General features: G+C 30.2%; 1 protein-coding gene across 1 annotated transcript; it reads right to left on the reverse strand.

Annotated features, from left to right (window-relative positions):
* On the reverse strand, positions 1–27,745 carry LOC143063917 (uncharacterized). Its single transcript, XM_076236361.1, has 9 exons — positions 27,256–27,745; positions 18,325–19,168; positions 11,740–11,830; positions 10,480–10,596; positions 7,948–9,926; positions 6,545–6,737; positions 5,496–5,759; positions 4,744–4,955; positions 1–2,820 (listed from the first exon to the last, which is right to left on the reverse strand). The coding sequence occupies exons 1-9, from the start codon at positions 27,592–27,594 to the stop codon at positions 2,627–2,629; spliced, it is 4,233 nt and encodes a 1,410-aa protein (XP_076092476.1). The 5' UTR covers positions 27,595–27,745; the 3' UTR covers positions 1–2,626.
* Between the last annotated feature and the right edge of the window lie 24 nt (positions 27,746–27,769).

Consider the following 27,769-nt stretch of genomic DNA (forward strand, 5'->3'; position numbering starts at 1 on the left):
TAAGTGGAATAACATTTAATGTATTGCATATTATTGTCAACAATAGAAATTAGTATAACCATATAATACATGTGTTATATTTATTTACAGTAATAATTTATTTTCACCCATATTCACTTATTCAGATGTTGACTTATTTGAATGCAACTGGACCAAACTGCTGTTTATCAAAATATAAGGTTGAAATCCAATATCAACAAGGGTAAGCTATTGTCATCTAAGCAATATTGAATTCAATGCTTCAAATTCAAACTCATAAGTTTAAAATACTCACCTATATAAATAGATGGTATTAAACTTATTTGAATTTACCATTTACAACAAATAAATCAGTTACTAGTAACACCTTCATAAGTTTTGGTGTCAAAAAAAGATATTAATTGAAGATGCACAGTCTATTTATATGATTAATTTTTTCAGTGGACCAAAAATATGAATAAAATATAGGATATAAATAATCACAGACAAAAACAAATTATACTTTTTTCATACTTGACAAACATTACTCTATACTCAAAGAAATTAATATGATATGCTATTAAGGCATTTTATGATGCCATACATATAATTCCAGGATAATGTTCATAGTTCTAAAAAGTAAAATAACAATTGTAAAATAACACATTTTTTTTATAAGTACTGGAGAACAACGTCTTTCTGAAAATTAGCAATTCTAGATTTCAATTTGTTTCAATAGTGTATTAATCTGGTCCGAAAAATCATTTTCTTTCAACAATAAAAAAAATTATAAAAGAAAAGTTGAAAAAGATCAGTTTTTTTTTAATAAGGATAATAAAGGTGAATACAAATTGGAAAGCAAAATATTTGGAAAATCACTTGAAGGCTTAAAAACAACCTTATTAGCATTATCAGATAATATTATATATTTATTATTTTGATGTAAAATGAATTAAAATAAAATGTGCAGTATACGTTTGTATTACATTTTTAGATTAGTTTATATTAATAATTAGGACGGACAAGAAAATGAGACTTATGTTGTTAAAAAATGGCACATAATGTATGTAACAAGGGACTTGAAAATAAATCATTTACATTCTTATACAATGTAGTAAGAGCCTTTACAGCTTACATAAAATTGTGAATAATTGAATGTACATGTACTTATACTAATGATTGTCTTATTGAAGTGATAATATTTGTAAATAAATAAAACAATAAAGTAAAAATAATTGTTATAATAAAGTCATATTATTAAAAACATTACTTATTTTGGCATTCTTTTAAAATAAATAGTAGTTTGGCAATCTGTACTTGGCTTTTAGTTACATATGAAATTCAATACAAATAGAAATAGACACATTGGTGGCCTTCGGTTGTTTTTTACTCTTTGGTCGTGTTATTTTGACACATTCCTCATTTCCATTCTCCATTTAATTCTGGTACATTGTATTAAAACTGATAATAACTGAAGACCTTAATTAAAATGCTTCATTAGAAAAACATTATCAAGAGCATCAACCAATCAGAAAAGGAAGTACTGTTCGAACTGTGTACTTAAACTGTTATATGAAAGTTCTTTGACTTGACCTTCAGACAAGATGACATTGCCAGTCAATATTTGAATAGTTTCTTACATAATATATTTGGCAAGCTAATTTTAGAATTGATCAAAGTATGGTAATAATCTAAATCTCTCCGATATAGAAATATATTACAACAGTATCAACAATGGAAGACGAGGTGATTTGGGGAATCCGAAATAAGATAATACATAAAGACAGAATAACAAAACATAATATCATTGTATAAAATATGCAAGAGTGATTATTAAATCATAATCTTTTATAATTAAGATAAAATTGAAAGACAGAGAGTGTATATAATATAGCACTATTTTACATAGTAAATTATTAAATATTTTAACATCTACACATACACAACAACAGAACAAATATTGAAATTAACATTTATTATGTGTTTTATGGTTTTAGTTTATATTGAACAATAACACAAAACTCCTGGCCTGTTCATATGCACACCTAACCAATGATATTGTTTACTAACACCAAGGAGATAAATTAACACATTGTTAAGTCATTTCTTAAAAAGAATAAAATTGTCTCCGGTTGTGTTGGAACATTCTATGCTCAAACTGTATTTTACACTGTCAATGACTGGAAAAAAAACCAACTCAAACAAATGCACCAAGAAGCTTAATAATTTAAAATAGAAGACATTACAAAAGAATTCATTATTTCTCAAAATTGTGGTTAATTTTGCACTTACGCCCCTTTTTATTTGTACCACTTAATGAAGTACCTTATTTTTAGAAAAATATCTCAAAATAAAATTCAGAGCATTTGGTTCAATATATAAACCTCAACAAAATGGATGTAAGATATTCATACTTTTACAAAACATGTACATATAAAATTTTATATTTTTGTAGAATCATAAAATTTTACATTAATATTTTGAAAAAGTATGTCAACTTTAATTAACCAGTATTGTGCATTATCTGTTTCTGTTCTGTTAGCTAAAAGAGTCATTAATAAAAAATGGTTTTTGGATGTCCAAATTGTCATACTAAGCTAGATAAAATGGTTTAATATAACATATATATCAGCTAGGAGTATTATCACAAGTTTCCTAAAATACTACATTAAATATCTTTTCTGGCTAATAGAGGTAGTATAGTTATGACAAGATTTTCAGCATTGCTGAGGAGACTGTAAACATCATCTAATAGTAAGTCCTGAACTTTTAATCCATTCACTTCAATGATCTCATCACCTACAGACAGAAGTCCTGAATACATGTTGGTTGGACTGCTTATAAAACGTGAAACAAACACACCTACAGAAAGATTAAATAACAATAAATTTTTGTACAATGTTAACGCACAAATTATTGGTAACTGTCAATAACTAACTGGGACTACGGTTGCTGGTTCCTTGTTGAAGTCTTTTGTGACCTTGTGAGGTATTTTTTTATGTTTATGTTGGGTGGTTGGCATTTCATTAATATTTAACCTACATACTTTTATTCATAAACAGGTAAATTGTGTTTGGTAGCGGTGCATTACGTTTGCGCGCATTACCATTACATTTGCGCGCAAAAATCATTACGTTTGTGCGCAGCTTTTGATTACATTTGCGCGCATTTAAACTCAGGTAAAATACAGGTAATGATACTTATTTATTCACCTTTCGTTAGTATAAGTCTCATAAGGCATGGGAAAAAAGAGATAAAGCCGCACATTTTTTTCGATTTTCAGATATAATTTTGTGTATGCAAAATTTTAAGAAAATCTGTAACATAGCCCATTTAATGTAACTTGACCTTAAGGTGGTACCTAACACTACAGGGAGATAACTCTGTAAAGTCAGCTAAACGTTTTAATTACGTTGTGTTGTAAAAGGAATATTAAGCTTCTCAATGATCAAATTGGTGTTTGTCAAATTGCTATATAACCAGTGTATTTTTTCTGACAAAACGGTTGGTTCAAAAATTTTAAATTTTTATATTTTTATTAAAGTCTCAAAGTAAATACTTTGACAAAATTTTATGAAAATTAAACGAGCCAAATTAATTTTAGTGAAAGTGTTGGGTACCACCTTAAGCTATAACGGAGTCTATACTTGGTTTTATAATTGAATATGAACAATAATAATTTGAATTAACAAATTGTTTTTAACATTGATAACTGATAGTCATATCTGTTATGAAAATACAAAAAAATAAATAAGTCATTTATAATTTAATTTAATTTTTATTTATATTTTTACCTAAGATTACCTGTAAAATGAATGCGCGCAAATGTAATAAAAAGCTGCGTGCAAACGTAAAACATTTTAATCCCCAGTGCGCCCGTTTGGTAGTGTTGTCAATGCAATTATTTCTTGCTTCAAGGTAGTATTGAAGTTTTAGTGTATGTGACTTTAAGGATGTTTGCTTGCCATGTTTTGGAATTTTTGTCAGATTTTCGGAAACCTCTGGTTTTATCCATTTGAATACCTTATAAAATTTTGCCCATTGACCCCAATTTTTCTTATTATGAATCTTTTACATGTTTAATGATAAGCCACTGTTAAAGTCTCATAAAGTTTAATTATTTTCTAATAGTTTTTGAGAACTTGCACTTGCCAATGATAAAGCTATGAAAAGTCAAGAGAGAACATTTTCTGCTAAAATTTCAATGGCTAATATCTCGTAAACAAGTACATTGACCTACATATTTTTTTTGCACTTTTGATTCTTTTATTAATCACTTATCAATGTATACTAGTGTTTTGAAAAGCCTATTATTTTGAAACTTAGCAGAGAACTCCCTTAATATAAGGGTATGCATAATGGTAGTGGTGTATATATTGTCATTGATTCCAATAAAGTTGAAATATATAGAAGTTTCTAACATTCTTCATTTTATTGTTACTTCACTGGCTTTTCCCTAAGACTTTTCAAATGCATTAAAAGGTTATGCCCTGCAATCCTGATATTTCTCAATTTATTAAAAAAAAAAAAGCAAACATCTCAGATACACCTCTGATAAAATATAATCAAAATCCTTATTTTAATGATACAAATGTATTATCTCTATTTTCTTCTTCTACATTGTATATGAAAAGTTCCAGTTTATAAAATGCCTGTTTATATCTTAAACACAGAGATGTAAATTTCTTTTTCCATAATTCTGATGCTTTATACAACAAAAAAATCAATGATGTTTTTTTTTTTTTTACTTTTGACAAATGTCATTATAAATGTATCTATATTTACCATGCTTAAACTGAGCATTTCCCCTAGAGATGAAGAAATTTATAGCTTTATTTTGTGGCTTATGAATCTCTATCACTTGTGTGCCATCTGAATTAATATGGGAAAGACGACTTCCAGTTTGATCTTCCTGTACAGAGTCTATGGAGTTGCATGAGTTAAAATCAAAATTTTGGCCAGAAGCTGCTGCATTTTCTGCATCTGGAGAAGGCTCACTGAATGAAAAAAAGAAGACAAAAGATATTATGATATGATAAAAATCATTTTTTGATTTTATTGATTTTATTGAGATTTTATTTTCAAATACACTATCATGCTTATTCAAGTCTCACAAACAGAAAAGAAGACTGATGAGCACCACATATTTTAAAGTAAGACAATAAAGAAACAGACAAATTCAGGGTAATAAAGTTGTTAAATAAAGGGAAATTAAGACTTCAAAAATATGTCTATTACTAGTTAGAACATGGGCTCTATCTGAAGGTTACTATTTTATCAAAGCTCCAAGATCACAGATTCTGTAATATTTTGATATAGCAATGTTTGTGGTACATGCATGCCAAAAAAAAAAATGGACCTGAAATCATCAAAAGCTCCATTTTTTACAGTACAATGTATGTAAATGTATCTTATATTCCTCATAGTATCAAAGAATTCCAAATGACATTGGCAAACTCTATGCAATCCATAAAACCAAAGGCCCGATTTATATCTGATCAACTTGCTAATCATGTATTTATCTAAATTATTCCTACCTTAATTCAATGGCCTTATCTGCCTTCTGTTTTGACTTTTTCCTAGAGAAAAATCCAAACAATCCTTTCTTTTCTTTTGACTTTTTCTTGTCCTTGACCTTTGTTTGACCTTCATTTCCAATGTCATCAATACCTTTGTCCATACTGACTGCTTTACGTATTGCCTTAAACTTGCTTTTAGCTGACTTCTTTATACCTCCCATTTTATCTGACAATGATTGCCTAGATGCACTTAGTTCTTTAGATTTTAAAAGGTTTGACTCTCTGTAGAAGATAGTTATAAATACTTTTATTATTAAATATTAATTTTGTGTGTTTTTCACTATTTTCTTATTGTTCCTTATGTGTTTGCTTTTTATTTCCCCCCGTTTACCCTAACTAAATATCAATTTTGTATACTTTTCTCTATTTTCCTATTTCTTAATTTCCATTCTGTGAGCTTGCAAGTAAGATATTTTTTTTATACCTATGCTTTTTTTTGAAATAAGTCTTAATAAGAGATGGTTTGCTGTAAAAAGAAATCAACTTACAGCATAGTAAATATTTTGTGACAGAATTACAATCCGAGTTTGTGGCTTTTTTTTTTATGCTAAAATCTGACCTAACTGCACTTAAATAACCTACAGCTCTTTAGAACCATCTAAATAAGTTAAGGTAACCCAACTCTGCAAAACCATTGTGTTCTCTGCTAGAATATCATAGGAGTAAAACATCCCTCATATATATCATAAGTAATTCTTAGTAATGCATTTTAATAGATGTATAATTTTATCAATTCATTTCTTCCTTAACAGGTAATGTAGACACATAGGCGGATCCAGGGGTGGCCGGGCTCCCCCTTTCGTGCGAAAAATTGATTGATTATATAGGGAATCATTGAAGCATGACTGGAGCGGCCCCCCCTTATGTCAGTCAGCGGGCCCCCCTTAGGAAAAGTTCTGGATCCGCCACTGAGACGCATGAATTGCAAACACAAAAAATAATCTCTATGGTACTCTTTTATAAATATACAGTTCACAGAATTTTTTTATCACAAAATTTAAATATACCTGTTCCATCTTTTGTCAGGAATTGGCTGATTTTCTTCAATGTCAATATCCACACATTTGTCAAAATTAGCAGCTATATCTGGTGTACTTGCTGAAAGTTTACTATGCAGTTGTCTCCCCTCTTGGATGTTTTCACCTTCTTTTTTTGACTTTAAATTAACTTCTGCATAAATATGTGCTGGCATTTCTTCAGCTGTAGAAGAAAATGTAAAACGGCCTTGATTTTGAGTCCTGACTAATAATTTTTATGATTTCAAAAGCTGCCTTATTATTTAGGTGTTAATGAAATTGACAACTTCATGGAAAGTGGAAGGCACTCGAAGGGGGTTTTTGTTTAGAAAAGAAGAAAATATATCTTTAAATCATTAGAGAAACAGATTATTATATAGTAACGCGTGGATTATCGGATTTATCCAATCTCGATAGTTAAATTATAAATTTTAAAGTCCTCGCCGAGGTTCGGACTTTAAAATTGATAATTTAACTATCTCGATTGGATAAATCAGATAATCCACTTGTATCAATGTAATAATCTATATTTAGCTCAGAAAGTATCAGGAAAGACAGAACAGTTAAATATTTTGATGGATCAAAAAATCTCATAAAATTGCACTGAGGTATAAAGTTTTAAATAATAAACCTTTAGACGAGTTGTGTATATATATATATATGATGTTTAGACGAGTTGTATATATATATATATATATATATACTGGTTCTCATTTGTTGTTGGAATTTTGATATCATTAAAAATTTTCTTGACGGTCGCAAATGCAGTTTTACTGGCGACGCTTAGCGGAGACAGTAAAACGGAGATTTTGGACCGTCAAATCAAAATTGACGGTGGCAACTCTTCAACTACAGTACTGTTATTCCTTAATTCTGTGATCATATATAACTGCCATTGCTATAGAACATGTCTGAAAATTTTTAATGATATCAAAATTATTAATATAAAGATATCTCAGGTTATTACGTTACCTGTACGCTTCAAATTCGGATAAAATAACATTAAAACAGCGAATTCGAGGTAGGTGTTGTTTTATTTTCGATTATATACATTGTAGTAGTAATCGAACATTTGTTGATTAAATCATTTCAAAATGGTGGTTCCTCCTTAGTTACGCCTGGTCAACTGTGGATTTGACGGCAACTTTTAGCCAATTAAAAAAACATACAAATTGCATTAGAATATTAAGTTGTTTTGTACTTCATGTAATTTTAATCATATATCATCAAGGGAGATAATTCATTAAGAACTTGTATTCATAATTCTTTATAACATTTATATTGTGTTCCATTTCTTTTCATAGTTTAAATTTATAGTATCTTAAAGGTAATCACAACAACAGCAAAAATTGTAACCAATACGCTGAAATATTTAGCATGTTTAGCAATAATACCTTTAATTTCGTTACAGGCAGCATTTGATTCTTTTGAATGTTCGACTTCTACTGATGATTTCCTTTGAATAACATAGGTTCTATTAGAGTTGCTTCCCTTTGAATCGTCATTCGTTATTTCTAAATCTTTTTCATTATAATGCTGTACTTGTTCTTGTGATGACATAGATGAAACAGAGGATGACACTGATCTTCTAGCACAAACATTTTGATGATCTGGAACTATCTTTTCACAAACATTTTGTTGATCACGATTGGTAATGGCATCATTGTCTAGATGGTATTTTTGACTTGTTGGTATAACTTCAGGTTTTTGATAATGTGGAACAGATAATATTGGATTTGATAATTTGGCAGAACTTTGATGAATATCTATATCTCCTTTCTTTTTATACTTTCTTTCATGTGCAAGATTCATTTCAATCTCTTGTTCATGTATAGCACCAGTGTTTGGCAGAGTATGTACATTTTTTTTAGCTTGGACTTTGTCAATTACAACCCTTTTGGCAGAAAAGCTATCAGAATCACTATCAATTAGTTCATTTACATTTATTCCTTGTTTATCTAGGTGGACTACAGATGATTCATATGGTGTCAATTTTGATTTTCTTCTAAAATCTTTCTGAAAAATCTCACCACTTGCGCTTAGACAAGAACTACTGTCTGATTCTGTTCTTTTTGGCTGATAACTTGATTTTGAATGCTGTTTGACAATATTTTGATGTGAGCTATCACTACTATAACTGTTTACATATCCTCCATTAGTATGACATTTTGGAAGTTTATCATCAACTCCTGAGTCTCCGTCAGTCACGTTATCACATGTATCATTATAATGTATTGCACTGCCTTTTGACTTAGGTTTAGGTCTAACAGAGGTGTTTTGTTGGACATCTTCGTCATCAGAACCACTTTCTAAGTCTTTTGATTGGAAGTAAATATTTTGCAGACTTCGGTGATGCTTTGATAATTTAGAATATTGCACATTTTCCTTAGGCAAATCTCCTGTCAGATCTGGCATAGATATTCCATGACCTAGCTCTGCAGGATAACAGTTCTCTTCAAGAACAGGGTTATATTTGCCTCTCTTGGTTTTGAAGTATTTTCTAAAATGAAGCTTTTTCTTAGTATTTTTAGCACTAAATGGAACACTGTGATTTGTTCTTGTCATTTCATCCCTATTTTGTTCTGCTACATTTAAAGCCAATTGAGAAGACACTGAAGTATGAGATGATTGGTCAGAATTTGATGATGAGGCTCGTGATAAGGATAATCTTCCTTTGTTGGAACTCTTCATAACAGGAGCTAAGTTTGGCTGAGATTTGGAAAGTGGTTTAGTTTCCTGAAAAAGAACACCATTTGCTTGTTTTTGGAAGACTTGTTCATGCTCATCAACCATTTCAGACTTTTGTTTTGTTTGATAATTGGTCACAGAATGTGTATATCCATTTGACTGTTCTTTCAAGTGCTGTTCATTTGTTGATAAATACTTATTGGTCATTGACAGATTTGGTTGAGAACTATAGTATGCTGAATACTTTTCCTTAGGTTTTAACTTTTCCAGCTTTTGTGAATACAAAACTTCCTGGCTATCTGCCTTTTTCAAATTTCCGTTACCCGCACCATTAAAATGATTAAAATTTGTCGAATCTCTGGGAGAACATAAAATAGAGACACGATTATCACTTCTAGATTGTCTATTCTGACTGTTTGTTTTTGGTCTTTCGTCTCTAGAAGAAACACAAGTTCTATGAACAACAAAGGGCATAGGAGACTTTCGTCGCCTGTATCTTTCAGCAATTGTTTTCTCCTCTCCAGTCATAGCAGGAATTCCAAGTCTTGGATCAGTATCATCTATTTCATCCTCAAAATGGACCTTGCTGTTGGGACGAATTTTCTGGGGTAACATATGTAAATCAGTTGACATTTTAGCTGTTATAATTTCTTGGGCTATTGAATCTTCCTCATCTGTGGGGTCACTAAAAATAGAATAAACAAATTTCATAACTTTTAAAGTTTAACATCTAAAAGAAACTTTTATTCTAATGCTGTTATTTTTTTTTAAATATTTGATCATTTGATTTTTTGGCTATAGGAGCTGGTATTTTATCTCTATGCTGAAAAGCAGTCCATAGTTATTTTTTGCTCCATTAAAATTGGTTACGCTTGGTAACATCAAATAATTGTGATTCAAGAATTTTAGAGCAACTGAGGAGGGTTATATAGAACAAGAAAATATGATAAAGGGCAATTACAGTTGGGTTCTGTTTTCTTTTATTGTCCTCTCTGTGTTTTTCAAAATTTCAAATATGACTCTTTATGAGGAGTTTAGTTAAACTAATCCATAACTGACTTTAAACAAAAAAACAATTCTTAGGGAATGAAGCAACCTAAGGATACTTAAAGTGCAATGCAACATTTGTTTAAAAGAGTCAGGATGTTTTTGGAAAAGCAAAAAGTTATACTTTAAAATTAATTATATACATTTTGTAATAACAAAACTTAAAATTTGTTTGAAATTCTACACTCTACCTGTAATTCAGATTTAAGGTTAAACTGTGGTCAGCTTTAATTGGTGATGGCCTTGACCTTTGACCTGGCTTGTAAAGATTTTGTGTATGACCAACTGGCAAGTCATATGCATCTGATCTGAAACAATAATATGTAAGAACAATCAAAATATAAGAAGATTTCTTTATCATATCTTAATATTGTATTGTTTTATCTAAATTTTATTAACAAGTTTTTACATTTTCTAAGTAGCCTTCCTGAATAAACATGAAATACCTGCCACTGGATGCTTACCAAACAACTATCATTTAGTGAATCTTTACTGTATGATCTTTTTCCTTTTATCACTGTGATAAAATTTACTGTGCTAGTTTAAGAGAAGCATTTCGCCTGTATACCTAGTGACACAATAACAGCACAGAATTGTACTACATAATAAAAACCTTATTTATTAAATTCTGTGTTAGGAAACATTCATTTTGTTGTTGATACATGTATTAAAGCTATTTTCAGAAATGGACAATGTTGTGTCTGTGTCAATTTCATTGCGATTTAGACTTAATATATATGTTACACAAATCCTTCCACAATAAAAAAAAAAGCAGCATTAAAATAACAATGTGCGAAAAAAGAAATGCATTATTTTTTATCAATCAGAAGTAAAGTATAAATTTGAAATTGAATTTCTGTATTGTGGGATCTCAGAAATACACTAAATAATTTCATGAGATAAATTCCATTATTCAAATTTTGGTTTATCAACTTATAGCATGTATAGTATAGATATAAGAATATGTGGTATGAGTAACAATGAGACATTCTCCATCCAAGTCACAATTTGTAAAAGTAAACCATTATAGGTCAAAGTACGGTATACATAAATATAATGTACAATAAATCTAGGCACAGTCCAGAAAAAATTAGATGCCATCTTTCCCTTGGAATGTAACTTATTTAAGGAATGACTGTAATACTTTTTCTGTCTATGAAGAAATAACATAAAAAATTTGGTGCACACTGAATAACGTGCGTAGCGGGTTATTTAACAGTGTGCACCACATTTTTTATGTTATTTCGAATAGACAGAAAAAATATTACAGTCCTTTCTTATAATTTAATTCTAAATTCCATTTTAAACCATAGAAAATCATGAAAAAACGTTGATGATGTCACGGTCGCATGACTAAATTAAGTCTATGGGCTCATAACAAAATAACGTCAGCCAATCAGAAGACGCGTTACATCCAAAATTAACTTATTACATTTTAAAGTACTACTAACCTGGAGTACATAGTAGAATTATATGATGGAGGATCCAACTGTATATCATCATTGACAGAAGTCGGTACTATACCAGAATCAACATCAGAATCTGAAATAAACACATTAGTTTTAAAAATCATCTACTATCATCACTAACTGAAGTCGGTACTATACCAGAATCAACATCAGAATCTGAAATAAACACATTAGTTTTTAAATCTCATTTACAATTGTCAACTTAAAATTTAACATAAAACATTACAAATATCTTACCAAAAACATTGCTTATATCTATGTTGTTTGAACTTTGTTGGATTGTTATCTCACTCCCAATAATACCATATTGCTACATCTCCTTATTTGAAATGAACTTCTTAGAATGATACTTAATGTTTAAAAATACATGTACAACATACAAAGATATTAAACGAAATGATTCTGCAAGCAATATATGGTTAAATTTTCTTTCATATCTGTTCCAAGCATTTTCAAACAAATACAGCCACTTTTCAAGAAGTCAAGTTGATAAACAAGACCATTCTATCCAATATCTCCAAGTGTGTGTGAGAAAATTTTTATACAAAACCAGAATTTCAGAAACTGATAACAAAATCAAAACTTATAAACTTAAAAATGAAACAGGTGTTCAATATCTAAACATATTATCTCATTTCTATATACAACTTGTAGGTTATTGCTTTAAAAGGACCTCATTTAGAATTATGGTATCAACTAATAATGTGAATCGGTAGTAAACATTTATCACATGTAGTGCCTCATGTTGATTTCTGTTCTTCTCTAAAAGATAATTTAAAGTATTCCAGACCTTTCTGCATATAAAACCATATATATTTTGAAAACATTACTAAATAATATCATGTGTAGTATAGATACAATTTAGTTAACATTCATAGATTGATTGATATATTGGTGTTTGCTTTATACGCCACATGAGAGGAAAAAGCCTTCATTCATAGACCAGGGTTCTCGCTAAGGATTTTTGAAGGCGAGTCCAGGGACTCACCATTTTTAGGTATGATGAGTCCAACAGCAAGAAGAAAATATTTTATTTCAATATAAAGTAATATTTTAGTCTCAATTTCCTAACAGAGCAATGAAATGGAAATCAAATTCAGATCACTTTTAAACTTTTGCTATAAAATGATGATATTTGTGTTTAACTGTGTTCAGTTTACACAAAATATTTCAATCTTAATGCATCTGTGGACTCACCAGTTTAGAAAACGGTGAGTTTAGACAGATTTTGATGAGTCCAGGACTCATGGACTCGCCTTAGTGAGAACCCTGATAGACATATCTATACTATTTAAAAAAAGTTTATTCTAGAAATAAAATTAGCCCTTGTTTTCCAATACAAGAAGTCAGATTCAGACGGTCATCTGAGATATATTGCAAATTATGTTTAATTTCATGGTTTTAAAAATTTATCTACATTGCACATAATCAAAGTTATTTCTAAGATTTCATATATTCTTATACATTTTCAAGGGCACAACTCTCAAGAAATTCTTTTGCTTCGTAACCCAGTCAAGTAATAAAATAAGAATAATAACTGAACCTGGATTAATTTCCAGATCAATAAGCATTCATCTTACATCTAACATTTGTCTAACAGCTGAATAATGACAAAATTGCACATTGCATGTATTTTTTTAATATACATTTGTACGGTATATGCTTCTTTAAATTTCAAAGTATCCAAAAATAGTGAAAACAGACGCTTAAGTAATTTGAACATCAACTTTACCAGTTTACATACATGTACATGCAATTCTACCATATGGTAAAACATACATGTATATATCATATCAGAATTCTTACATGATAAAGTCAATTTTGTATGCATTTTACATTATCATTACAAGTTTACAAAGGTTAACATCCTGACTAAAGAAAAGATAATAACAAAGATAAAAAGAAAGATGTTCTTTTATATTATCAACTAATTATTCAGGTTTTAATGTTCAAAACAATAATTGATAATATTTCTTTAACCCTGACATACATGTTTCTTGGTCGAATGTAATCATGTGTTTCCAAAATGTTCTTCTCTGTACATCAAAAAAGACAATCTATAAAGAGCATCATGATATAAATACACTGCCTCATTCTATCCGTTTTTGTTTGATGTTTTTTTTTTGTATCGATCCAATGAGTTCAGCCTTTTTCAATTGATTTTTATAGCTTGTTCTTATTTTGTACTGTTACACAACTGTTCCATGTTAGGGGAGGGTTTTGATCCCGCTGACATGACACATCCTGTATGTGCCTATCCTAGGTCAGGATGTAATACAGTGGTTGTCATTTGTTGCTGTGTTACATATTTGTTTTCCATCATTTTTTGTAAACAAATTGTTGGGATCAAATCAACTCTGTGTTTTTGTTGGAAGTGTTACTATTTGTTTCAATCCAATGAGTTCAGCCTTTTTCAATTGATTTTTATAGCTTGTTCTTATATTGTACTGTTAAACCACTGTCCCAAGTTCGGTGGTAGGTTGAGCAATCCCAAAGATGTTTAACCCCTCCACATTTTTGTCCAATGTCAGAAGTATGTAGTTAAGTGGTTGTTGTTGATTTACATGTATATCTGTCATATTTGTTTTTCGTAAATTGTTTTGTATTGTTTCTAATTTTATCTAATCACTACTATCATAATAGATAATGTTGATAAACCTTTTCTGAAACGTCTCTTTCCTTTAACAATGGAAATAAAAACAGAAATTAGGTGGGAGTTCTGTATCATTGAAGAGGGATTTATGATACCATCTCTGCAAGTTTTATTCATATTCTAAATTTAAAATATACCATAATAAATATTTAAGAAACATAAAAATACTTTAATGTAGTTTCTGGATGTTAGTAAAACACTTATGTACCTTAGGAAAGCCATATTTAAAACAACAAAAACTATTATGCTAAAAACCATTTAAAAGTTGCAAGATTAAAAGTAAGAGATGACATAGAATATAATTTTATTATACTATCATAATATAACTAAGTAAAGAAATTTAAAGTCTAAAGAATTTCGTCATAAGTCAATTCCTATCATATACCTTGTCAAATTAAACTATTGACCCAGTAAATATTTTCCTATTCATAACAAAATATATATAACACTGTCATTTAAAAAATGAAACTTGTTCATACTGGACTGTTGATTTAATCTTATGTCTTACAACAAATACTTACTGGCAAAAGATCAACGCTTAAAAGATCACTTACGATCTATTATGACTCAATTATCATGCTGCATTCCTTACATAAACATAGGCGATTTAAAGTGGGACTTGGGCTCCCTTTTGTGAGAAAAAAATTGGTGTATTCCTTACATAAACATTGGCGATTTAAAGAGGACTTGGGCTCCCTTTTGTGAGAAAAAAATTGGTGTATTATAGAAGGAATCACTGTCAACGCATAAGTGGAGCAAGCCCCCTCTTAGGCAGCCAATGAGCCCCCATCTTTCACCCATTATGAATATAACATTACTGGATACTTAAATAAATTATATATGAATAAGAAGAGACCCAAACATCTTCTTTAATATACAAAATGTATATAGTACATGTATGTAATTATTAATTGTTTTAACTTTACCATTACTCACGTTTGTTTACAAGAGGAGGTTTCAAATAAAGGGACCAAGTACTCAGCTGACTGACCTTCTGCAGTATTGTGAACCTTATTGTTGAAAAAATACTAAGCCACCTTTAATAGGATAAAATTTACTCCCCCCTCCCCCCCCCCCAAAAAAAAAAAAAAAAAAACCAACAAAAAAACACAAAAATGATGAATGCATGCAATGACAAAACCATTAATAAAAATAAGAATTTATAACTGTTGCAGAAATAATTGATTCTGAACGATTTTCCCCAAATCTCCTGGAATTTGATGATTAACCATTATAATTTGAATCCTGAAACTAGGCTGATTTATTTAAAAATATAAATATATTTTTTTTTTTGGTTACAACATAGTAAATTGACCTATCGATCCTTATTAATGTTCCAGATACTATCTGGAGAACTTTATTTCTGAGAGAGATTCATATGGAAAATGTTTACGAGTGCAGTATTTCACCTTCAGGTTTTAAATTTACTAAACTTTTAAAAAAAAACTGTGTTTTTTTTATTAAATACGTGGACTTACATGACTTAATTAAAGTTTACACCACATCTCATTGTATAATACAGTTTAATTATCCATCACCATCCATTAAAAACTAAATATAAAGACAATACAGATATATATATACATTGTACATGTATCTTGGCCATGGGTATATCTACATGTATCTATCTGGTTACATATATACAGATTCATAAGTGTTCATGAGTTTTATGTAAATTTATTCACAAACACACAATAAAATGTGATAATGCATTATTAAAACCTGTATGAAATATACACCAAGGATATGGGCATATTCTTATGGAGTGCTTTATTTTGATAATTAATCCTCCAGTGTCCTTTTGAATTCGTAAATTTATAAGGACTGTACATTTCATGTATTCTGTATTTAAAAGACGACTATATGAGAATGTTTTGATTTCATGCACACCCATATGCATTTTTAAGTTTACACCTACATGTATTGTCATTAATAAAAATGTATTTTGTTCAAATTAAACAAACTCTTTACAACAAATGTATCATATTTATAAACACAAACAATTTATCTCTGTATATTTAATTTCAACAGTTTTACAACCTTACCAGCATGGTATAGTACATCAAATTTTAGCCTGTTTAAACTGACTTTTTATGTATGATATTACCTAACAAACGATTTATAGGTCAGTATATTTCACAGACTTCGTATGTAGCCAATGACCATGGGCAGTCAAATCAAAATTAGTAAAAATTGGTCTAGATCTAAAAAGAACTTGCATTTCATGGTTAAAGAGAGGTGAAAGATACTAAAAGGAACATTTACATGTAAACCTCATAAGTGGAAAATAAACTGATATCACCATGGCTTAAAATAAAAAGACCACCAGACAAACAATAGTACACAAAATACAACATAATTTTTTTTTTGCTTGAAATTTGATTCAATTTCTATAACACAAAAACTCAATTCAGGGGTGGATTAAATCATTTCTAAAAGGGGGGTTCCCAACCAAGGATAAAGAGGGTTTCGAACACCTAAAACCCCCCTCCCCTTTATTAAGTACTAGTGAATATATATACAATTTTTCTCATTCTTTGATTGAGACTTGTTTGTCTTAGCCAAGCTCATGAGGTCTACTCGAATAGAAATTACATTTGAAATTCCTACACAATTTAATTCAACTATATTAAAAACTAATACTATATATTAACATGTATTTTTAACTTTAAGTAAAAAGAATACAGAAGTATAAATTCTCCCTCAAAATTATATCATAACATTATAATGGTATTCAATTTTAACCAAAAACTTAAGATTCATTCTAGAGTTCTAGAGTAGTAGATAGTTCACTATTTCAACTTGACTTTTGTATGAGAAAATTTTAGGTAAACATCTTTATCAAATTTAAACATGAAATCAGAATTAAATTTCGATCCCATGTCCACTTTGTAGAATTTATAGGCAATATATTGATAAGAAAATATATAGGTATAAAGACCTCAAAAGATTAATAAATTAATCTTGTTTATGTACATATATAGTAAAATTTGATAACTGCTACATGACATTAAACATTTATGGAATTTTGTTTATACTCTGTCATAAAAACTTTAATCATATCAGCAAAAGAACATAAAAATATTTAATTTGTTGTTTACATGCATTTTGTGATATTTGAAATTTTAAAAGGTTTCATTTCTGTTGGGTCTATGCTATATATTGGTTATTAAAAACGTATTTTCAATATAAAGTTACTAAGATTGTTCAATATGATATATTATATGGATAAAATTACCAGTACTTTATAATAAAATAAATATAATGAAATATAACATTTAATACTTTTAATCATTTACTTTTTCCCCTACTGACATGACTTATTTAAATTTAAAAGTTATTGCAAAAATAAACCAGAGGCTCTCAAGAGCCTGTATTGCCTACTGACTCTACTTGTTTTTTTTTGAAATCATACAAAAAAAGAAAAAAATTTGGCTACAAATTAACAACACTTGGCATGGCCACTGATTAGGATAGGAGCATTCATGCTATGTTTGTTTTCATTCAATTCAGTGGTTCTCTAAAAGAAGTCATTTGTATGCATTTTCCATATATATACCTGTAGGGTCGTACGTCCTATGTTAAACTAAGTTCCCCGCTGGCAGCTATCTTGGATGATAGATCGGCTACAAAGTAACAACACTTGGTCACCACCTCATAAGAAACATTTATACTATGTTTGGTTTCATTCCATTGAGTGGTTCTCTAAAAGGTCAAAATGTAAAAAGTTTACGCCGACGACAGATGATGACGATGAATGACGGACGCCAAGTGATGAGAAAAGCTCACTTGGCTCTTCAGGCCAGGTGAGCTAAAAATTTAAGGTTATTTCTATTTGACCCTTCCTTTAAAATCAAGCTTAAAGAAGCTGGATAATTTATTCCTTTAAACAGAGATTTTTTTTCTTATCTTACCTTTATGCACTACACCTTTCCGAACTAATATTTTCCCTTGCTTGCGATGGATGTTATCAGCCTCTACATAGCCTCTATTTTGACCATATGACTGCATATCCTGAGTTTTTGACTGAGTATTTATTTGCTTGTCCACTGAACCTGAAGATTTAACAGAGGAGGTGTCAACATCTATTGCACTATCAGGAGTGGAATCTGGGCTATGAACTCTCCAGTGTGAAGATTTGTTTATATAATGCCCTTCATTTTTATAATGTTCTTGGTTATATTTTCTATTCATTGACTGAAGCATTTGTTCTCTGTATTCTAATTCTTTTGCTAAAGCACCAAGAGGGTCTTGATTTTTCTCTGAAATGTCGGAGCTTATGCTTGACCTTTTTAACTTATTTTCAATGTCACTTGCAAGCTTTGCACTATGGTATTTCCTGTGTTGTAATAAACGTTTAAGTGTATCTGAGGTAGCTGTCAGCCTATTCCTTGTGGATGAGTCAGACATCATTGAGGGTGTTGGACTTGTCAAACAGTCACGGTCCACTTCAATTCTAGACCCCAACATATTTTGGATTTCTCGATCCCACTTGGAAACTGGCCTTTCAGAACAAACACTACCCGTATCTATAACAGGAGACGAGTCATCTTCAAAATGAACACGGAGACCTAAATTAAAAATTCTCCTGGTTTGACGATGGCCTTTGGCATCTGATGATCTATACTGGAAGGCCTGTGGATATTTTTTATACAAGGTTTGGAAGTAATCAGACTGACTTGTTACAGAGGAAGATCTTTCTCTTCCAGGAAAATCCTTTATATCACTTGTACTACTTCTCCTTGGATCAGCAATAGTCTAAAATTAAAAAAAAAGAAAACACTATAAATTTACATGACAATAAAGAATTTTATTTATCCCATGAGTATTTGCAGCAAAATTTAACAATAAACAGTTAACAGGGTTTTCCTTTTTTGAGTTTAAACTAGAATTTTGAAATTCCATGGTGCAATCTTATCATAAATGACAGTTATTGCCCTTTATTCTGTCTTTTTAAGTGTACTCCAGAAGTTGTATCTCCAAAGTACAAAGTTTCTACGCTTATAAAGAATTCCTCAAGTAAATTTCTATTTACATTCCCTTTAGTGTTCTTAACCAAATATGATAATCTACATTTTGTATAACGTATAACTTTAAGCTGGTGTTGGACCAATGTATGTCCATTTCTACATTAAGGTAATCTTCCTAGAAATTCCTCTTAAATTCTTTTTACATTCTTGTGACCAAATACAGTTGAAAGTCACAAAAACAAAATACATAATCATTCTTTCACAAACAAAATTGTTATAGAAAACATAATGACCATGCTGTGTCTTACCAATCAAGAAACAATGATAAAGTCATGTACACGCTGGGTCCAATAAAGAACCAATGATAAAGCCATATGATGCTGGGTCCGTGATGAAAGATGAAATGAAGTTTTGTTGTATAAAGATACAACAATAAGCGACATTCCATTGTATGATGAATTGGTAGTTAAATCAATACAATAAAACAGCTTTTTCTTCAAATATTGATTATAAAATGATTAATGATTATCTCCCCTAGATAAATGATATGTAACATTTTGCACCTACAGAAATGTAACAGTTTAACATAGTTTCTAAATCATTGAACTTTAAAAAAAATATGTAAGTAGTGTAATGGTTCATATTTGTTAATGCTTTTCTCAAATCATGTGACTAATATCTATAGACTATTTATGGAATTTGCTTTAAAAAATCAAAAAAAGTTTCAAAAACTAAGAGCCTAAAGAGGTACTGGGAACAAAGCTTAAATATTTGAAACCCCCTTCAAACCCTTAATAGTCCATGCTTTGGTAAGCCTGAAGGGAAAAGTTATTGAGATCAAAAACAAAATAGGGGTGCACAATGACATTTAAAAAATTCTAACTTGGGTAGAAGGAGATTTAAAAGTAATAGTACATGCATGCACATGATTTTCTTAATGATGATATGTAAATGTTTATATGTATAAACACCAAATGATGAAAGAGGTACACAATTGCATAATATGATTCAGATTGTGAGAAGTTTTAATTAATTGTACTAAGGGACATGTATGAGGAGTTGCAGGTACAATATGGGTACTCAAATATAGCAATAAACTACAAGCTTTTGTAAAGGAAAACCCAAAAATTATTATGGGCTCCAGAGTGAGACCTCTATTTTTGCATAGGCCAGAAAGAAAACTGAAGTCCACCTCTACAAAATTTCTATTTTCTGCAATTTCAATTTTCAAAGTTTTAAAACTGAGGAATATAACATTGAAACATGCATGAATTTTTCAAAGCAAATATCAACCATCTAACCTCTAAAAGTATGGAGAGTTATTCAAGTTTGAAAACCAGTTTTAGGACAGAAGTCTTACTATGAAGGCCAGAATATGGTATGGTTAAATAAAAGTATACATTAGAAACATCAAAATAAAAAAAAAAAATTTTTTTGTCTTGGAAAAATATCAGACATGTCAGAGGTTGCATTTTTGAATTTTTTAAATATTGAATTTTACAAGTACTGTTTTGTTTTAATCTGTTTATGTGAACTTTGAAATCCTTGCCACATTTTGGCAGCAGTCCTTTTGCGCCAATTACTGTTTTTCAGGGGTATCATTTGCGCCAAATTTTGTTTTCAAAATATATCCATTGTGCCAATATTCGGAACTCATTTGCGCCAATTTACCTGTACACATATCTATCCTAAGTATTAATGATTAGTATATATTTATTCCTATTTTTGGCTTTAAAAGTATCATATGTTCGGAGATATTTCACCATGAAGATGAGCATCTATAGAGAAATGACTTAAAATGCATTGACAGTCCATGTATTGAGAGGGAAGAAAAAATGTTACTTTGATGAATATTTAATAAAAGATATGCCAAAAGAGAAGCAAATAGAAGCATTTGCTGATTATGTTTTAGTCACATAGGTTGATGACACAGTGCTTTGTTTCCACCATGCGTATGGGCTGAAAATATCTACCGCAAGACGTACCAGTCAAAGGGGCAGAAGCATTCCACGGGCATTATAATGAACTGTTTTATGCATTTCATCCTTCAATGTTTGTGTTTTTGGACAATAAAGTGAAGTTACAAGCTACTATCTACATTAAAGTAACCATGTAGCAGCAGTAAGAAGAAGAAATGTTTCAGAAAAGGAAACATTTGCCGTGTAAACTGTCAGTTCCAAGTCCGAAAAACAGAGCAAGGAAGTCATTAATCTTCTTATTGGTGCAATCATATGTTTTATTTTTGGTGCAAATGGTACCATGTAATTTTAAAACAGGTGGCGCAAACGTAGCATTGGAGGAAAAAGTTGTGGCTCATAAGGACGCATTTTTGGCGCAAACGGATTTATCCCCACATTTTGTACATGTTTGTCCCAAATCAGGATTGTGTAATCAGTGTTAGTGACAAGTTGTTGCTTGCTGTGACCTATAATTTCTTGTCTGAGTAAAAATAAGTCATTTGGATCTGGTTTGTGCATGTACATGTATTTGTCTCATTGGCAATCATACCACATCTTCTTTCTATATATATATATATATATATTCAAATAGTTATGAAGAGCATATGAAAATAAAACATCATTCGTGTTCTTAAAATTTTCATATTTTTGTTCAAAATTTTTAAATCTTAAAAAAAAAGTTATTTGATGATGTCATAACTTAAATTAAGGTTTTAAGCTGTCTATATACATGATGTAGCTACATGTTATTTAGGCCCCAGGGCTCTTCCTTTTTTGAAATAGTGAATCCACTTCTGACCTTTGAATGCTACATGAATCCTCAAAAAATATAAATATGTTATTTTAAAGAACAGTTACATTTTAAGCTTATATAATCATAACTTTTAAATACTTCAGAACTTTTTAGATCAACATTTTTAGATTCTTTATTTATGTACCGGTAAGTAAATGTTAGTTAACCTGATCTTTAATATATGCAAAAATCTAGGCCAAACATGTATAAAGTTTACAAAAATATTTAAATACTGAATTATGTACTCAAATTTCCTTCAAATACTTAACGCAAATATATATGGTAAACATTCTGTTATTTGTGTCAATAAAATGATTGTCAAATTTAAAATTTCATATCTATTAAAACACACAATCATTTCTTATAGCATAGTCATGATAGAAATATTAATTTGAAATATTATAGATACTTCAAAATCTCTTACTAAAATAAGATGTTTCATTTTGACCAAGGAGTAACATATTGAATTTCTACCAAAAAATGGCTAGAGTACATTTTTGTCATTCATTAAAATCTGCAAATTTTGTAGATGCATGCAATTTATATACATTCATGGCATTTACTTTCATTTGAATACTACAAAAAATGTACATGAACATATAAAAATAAAAATAATAATACTCTCCTAAAGAGACCTAATGACATATATAAATTAATAACTATAGGTCACTGCACACCTTCAACAATGAGCAAGTACATCATTTTTTTTTTACGCCCAATGTGATGCTATCCAAAATTTCTGGGGAGAACACTGTACATGTATATGTATATATTATAGTACAATGCATGTACATGTAGTACATATACATGATATACAATGCATATTGCCAAATAAAAATACTGCAGAACTCTATTGTTTTTATTTAAATAAATTGTTTTTGGGCCAATAAGGCCAGGATTTTTTAATTTATTGGTTTACGGATCCGCCGACCCGATTTTGCTGATTTCCAGAATAAAAATAAAATTCACTTTTCACGCTTTTTTATTCCCGCCGACCTTAACAAATGCATTATCCCTGAAAAATAATTAAAATATTTTTTTTCCTGAAATGAAATGCATTAATCACTAACAAAATTGACAACACTTTCTGGTGTGAAAAAAAACCCTTCCAGTTTACGTTTCTAAATATAGACAAATCAATTATAACTGACCTTGAAATGTCGTTTGCGCAAATAATTTTGCGGAACGAAACTTGTGTTTAAAACCAATTACACAATAAGTTCGTTTACCTTATTTGTCATCAGTCCGTAAGATGCATCATCTCATAGAAATAGACTTGTCCAAATGTGGACAGGGTGAAGGCATCAAATTAAAGAACTGAATATTAACAAATCATTAGGAATTTTCTTGTTTTTATAGGTAATAAAAAAAATGTCGTTCATTTGGATAAAAAAAACGGGAATGCAAGACAACAGATTAACCCGATATCGTTTTTCCAGTGGACGATTCTATTAGGTTTTTGACACGTGTGTTGAAACTTATTTTCGTACGACGTTTATGCATTTTTTCTTTATCAGTTTTCGTGCTTGAAGATCATTATTTACCAAGTTTTCTGGAATTGATTAAGAGCTACACGAATCTATTTTTCTTGTTTCTGAAATGATGATTTAATTTCGTCTTTGTCCGTGCATCCCCCTTTTTTTACTGTAAATTACTAGACAATGTCATGCATAGTTTATAACAGCTGAGCAATAATATTTCATCGAACTAAAATTTTAGAAATGATGATAAAATAGCATAACAAACATATTGCTAGAAAGGTGAAATATATATTGATTTTGCATATTTTTTTGTCTTCAAAGATGATTTTTTCTTTTTTTTTTCCCGACCGACCGACCCGACTTTTTCATGGGGAAAATCCGTAAACCAACAAATTAAAAAACCGTGGCCTAATATGTTAACTATATATGTGTTATTTCTGCCCATTATTCCATAGTAGAAATAAGATTTGAGAGGAACACCTACATTTATGTATAGGGATTTTTACTGATAAGAGCCTAGATTATTTATGAATATACATGTACATGTATGATTACAGAAAAAGTTTTTGCTGGTATACAATGTAAAGACAATGTTAATACACTGGTACATGTACACTGTTTGATGGTAACATGTTGAATGAGTCACCATTATCATGATTATAATATAAGTATTTTCCATAACATACATGTAACATACATGTACAAACTTTCATGCCAGATCAATGTTTATAGTCATATACATGATCATATTGATATAAGCAAATACATTGTATATTTTGTAGTTTCTTCAAAAATGATCTACTTTACATGTACATTGCACATTGTAGATGTGTGTATTGCATATATATCTATATATATATAGTTCAAACAGAGTATAATATATATCAAACAGTCCAACATGCATGACATAATGCACATAGATATAGGAAGATGTGGTATGAGTGCCAATGAGACAACTCGCCATCCAAATCACAATTTATAAAAGTAAACCATTATACATGTAGGTCAAGGTACAGTTTCAACACGGAGCCTTGGCTCACACTGAACACAAAGCTATAAAGGGCCCCAAAAAAACATTTAAACAGGAAAACCAATGGTCTAATCTTTATAAAAAACGTGAAACGAGAAACATTAATGAACAACATCAACAAATGACAACTACTGAACTAAACATCAGATTCTGACTTACATGTAGGACAAATTAAGTGCAAACAATTGCAGCAGGATTAAATGTTTTAATGGTACCAAACCGTCTCCCTAATCATGCTTATCTGAAACAATAGTGTAACATCACAACATGGAAAGACACACTATAAAATATCAATTGGAATGGTTTATCATGTTTATTAACTCAATCAAAACATACGTTTGTACCGTAAGGTTTCATCTTAATACTGTACATGTAATAGGCCTTTAAGAATTTTTGTTAAAGGGCTTGATTCTCATGAATTAGCCAAAGTCGTGAAAGAGAGGTCAAAATGACCTGTAAGTAGTTTGAATAAATTTCAAAGTACAAAAATGTACATTGGTTTTAAACAAGATAAGGCAATGATCCTTTTTTTATTTTCATGTTCTTTAAAGAAACCCTACCAAGCCAATGTTTTTAAAGATTTTAAAATTGATTTTTCAAGCTGACAAATAAGGAATTTAGTACAATCCGTTTGTACATTTTGAGGTAACCTGGGTAGCAGTTGAAGCTCAATAGCAAATGGAAATCACCACATATATACTTGCAGACTATACATTTGAAACGCTTTTGAAAAAAAAACAATAAAAAGTTAGATTTCTACATGTACAGCGTATAAAAATATGGAAAAACTGGTTCAACATGTTCAAGGACTTTTAAATGAACAATTTACATGACTTGTGCGTGTATATGCCATTTTGTAGGTAAAAAAAAATAAAATGGAAAATTAACTTCAACACCATACTAATTTTATATGAAAAACATCCCAGACATACTTAGGATCATGCTATCTTCTGCGGATTATTTTTTTAAGCTTTAACTTTCAAAGGTAAGATAAGATAACTTTATTAACACTAACGCATTGACAATAAATGGTTATGGCAACAAATGTTTGTTTCAATTTTAGTACATGAACATATGTATACATGTATCAAGTGTGACAATAAAGATCCTACATTGTACATTGTAAATGTGTTAGACATTGTTAGAGGATAAACAAAAATCTTATGAAATTAAATTAAAGTATGAAACACTCAAAAGGATAGGCAATTATAATGATTATACCATTACATAATTGAATGATTTAATCATTTAATCGTAGACATGGTCATTTGATGATGGTAGACGAATTTAAAAACCTCAGAATATAGGGAAAGCAACTTAATAAGTAAATAGATTACCGTGAATGAATGATTTTGATATTAATGTACAATGTACATATAAATGTATGGAGTTTGATGTATCATTGTGTATCAATCTGTTTGAAATACAGATCATGTACATCACAAAATTGTGTTCATGCTTTGCTAACATTGATCTTACAATGTACTGTTCTCCTTTTAAATGATATGATAATCATGTTAAGGGAGTTCGCTTCTCAGTTTCAAAGTAATTAACTTTTCAACACTAGTTTATATAGATAGGGGATTAATAAAGGATTCCAAAGAGCAATAAAAATATAAAGGTCACCGTGCTTGTTTTCAAGATAAAAGCCATTGAAATTTTGGTGGGAAAATATTCTCTCTTGACTTTTCATAGCTTTATCATTGACAAGTTGAAGTTCTCAAAAACTGTTAAACAAAAAATGTTAAAAAATAATTAAAATTTTAAAAGACTTTTACAGACATGACAGATGGCTTATCATTATACATGTAAAAGATTTACAAAAAGAAAGATGGAGGTCACCGGGCAAATTTTTTTAATGCATTCAAATGGATAAAACAAGAGGATTCCAAAAATCTGACAAAACATCTAAAACATGACAAGCCAGCTTCCTAATTCAGGTACCAATGAATTTTTGCCTTGCAAATTTTTAAAGGTACAAATGTATGCAACATGAGAATCTGAAAAGGCGTGGAATTTAAAACAGAAAACAAAATAAAAACAGTGTCAGATTCCCTTATGAAAATAATTGCATGGACCAGAGACATATAAATACATGTTTCTGCATGGACACACTAACTTTATAGATGTACATTTTGTATTTACACTTTTATAGAGTATTTACATGACATGTAGCTGACCAAATTACCCCAAATCTGTCTCAGTGTCTCTTGATAACCCACAGAGGCGGATTTAGGGGGGGGGGGCCTTTTTTGGGGGAAAAATTGGTTGCTTATATAGGGAATCATTGAAGCGTGACTGGAGCGGGCCCCCTCTTAGGTCAGTCAGTGGGCCCCCACTTATGAAAATTTCTGGATCCGCCACTGACCCAATCTAACTTCAAGGTGAAGCAACAATCCCTTTTTAATTATCATATGACGCCAAATTTTTGATGCAAAAGTTTGAAGGAGCTTTTCTGAGCTAGTGTGATTTTAACATGTTTGCATACAAGTGAAAATACATCTATTTCAATCAGATTGCAAAATATACAATGTAAGTTCTCACACGTGCAAAGATGAAATGATGAATTATAATTACAGTGAACAGGTAAAATGTGAAGTTGTGAACACATACCCTTTTCGAGCACGACTCCATATTCAATTCTATTTCTGACTTGTCAGTCCTATTTATCCAAGGATATTTTATTAATCCAGACTTTTTAGAATCCCTTTTTATGTCAAAGTCTGATGTCAAATATTTGTTGTTTCGAATTGTGATGTTAACTTGACCGGTGCTTTCATTGTTGTTATTGAAAATTTTATCAGTATCAGTAAAATCCATTAGAGGTTGAATATTTTGATCTTGTTCCTGGTGTGTTTCGTGTTTTTCATGATAACCATTATCATTTTCATGAAGTCTATCTGATGCAGACAGGTGTTCATGAGATCGATTTTTTGTTTGATTAATAAACATTTCGCGCCATGAATGTCAATATCTCAATTCTAACCCACTTCCATTTCGACTTTTTATCTCCTTCAACCCATACCAAAGTTTATTTCAATACTGTTTGCTCTGTTCAGTCATGATTTCAAGTTTAACACTTTTTAAATCCTCGCACCTGTCACCTTACCCAAAAGCTTTGTGTAGT

The sequence above is a fragment of the Mytilus galloprovincialis genome, chromosome 2 (assembly GCF_965363235.1).
Source record: "Mytilus galloprovincialis chromosome 2, xbMytGall1.hap1.1, whole genome shotgun sequence".
NCBI lineage: Eukaryota > Metazoa > Mollusca > Bivalvia > Mytilida > Mytilidae > Mytilus > Mytilus galloprovincialis.

Excerpts from the sequence above, each read along its gene's own strand:
- LOC143063917 (XM_076236361.1), bottom strand. The coding sequence starts at position 27,594 with ATGTTTATTAATCAAACAAAAAATCGATCTCATGAACACCTGTCTGCA. Across the intron at positions 19,169-27,255 it reads TGGAGTCGTGCTCGAAAAGG|ACTATTGCTGATCCAAGGAG; the intron begins GTATGTGTTCAC and ends TTTTAATTTTAG. Across the intron at positions 10,597-11,739 it reads AATTCTACTATGTACTCCAG|ATCAGATGCATATGACTTGC; the intron begins GTTAGTAGTACT and ends TTATTGTTTCAG.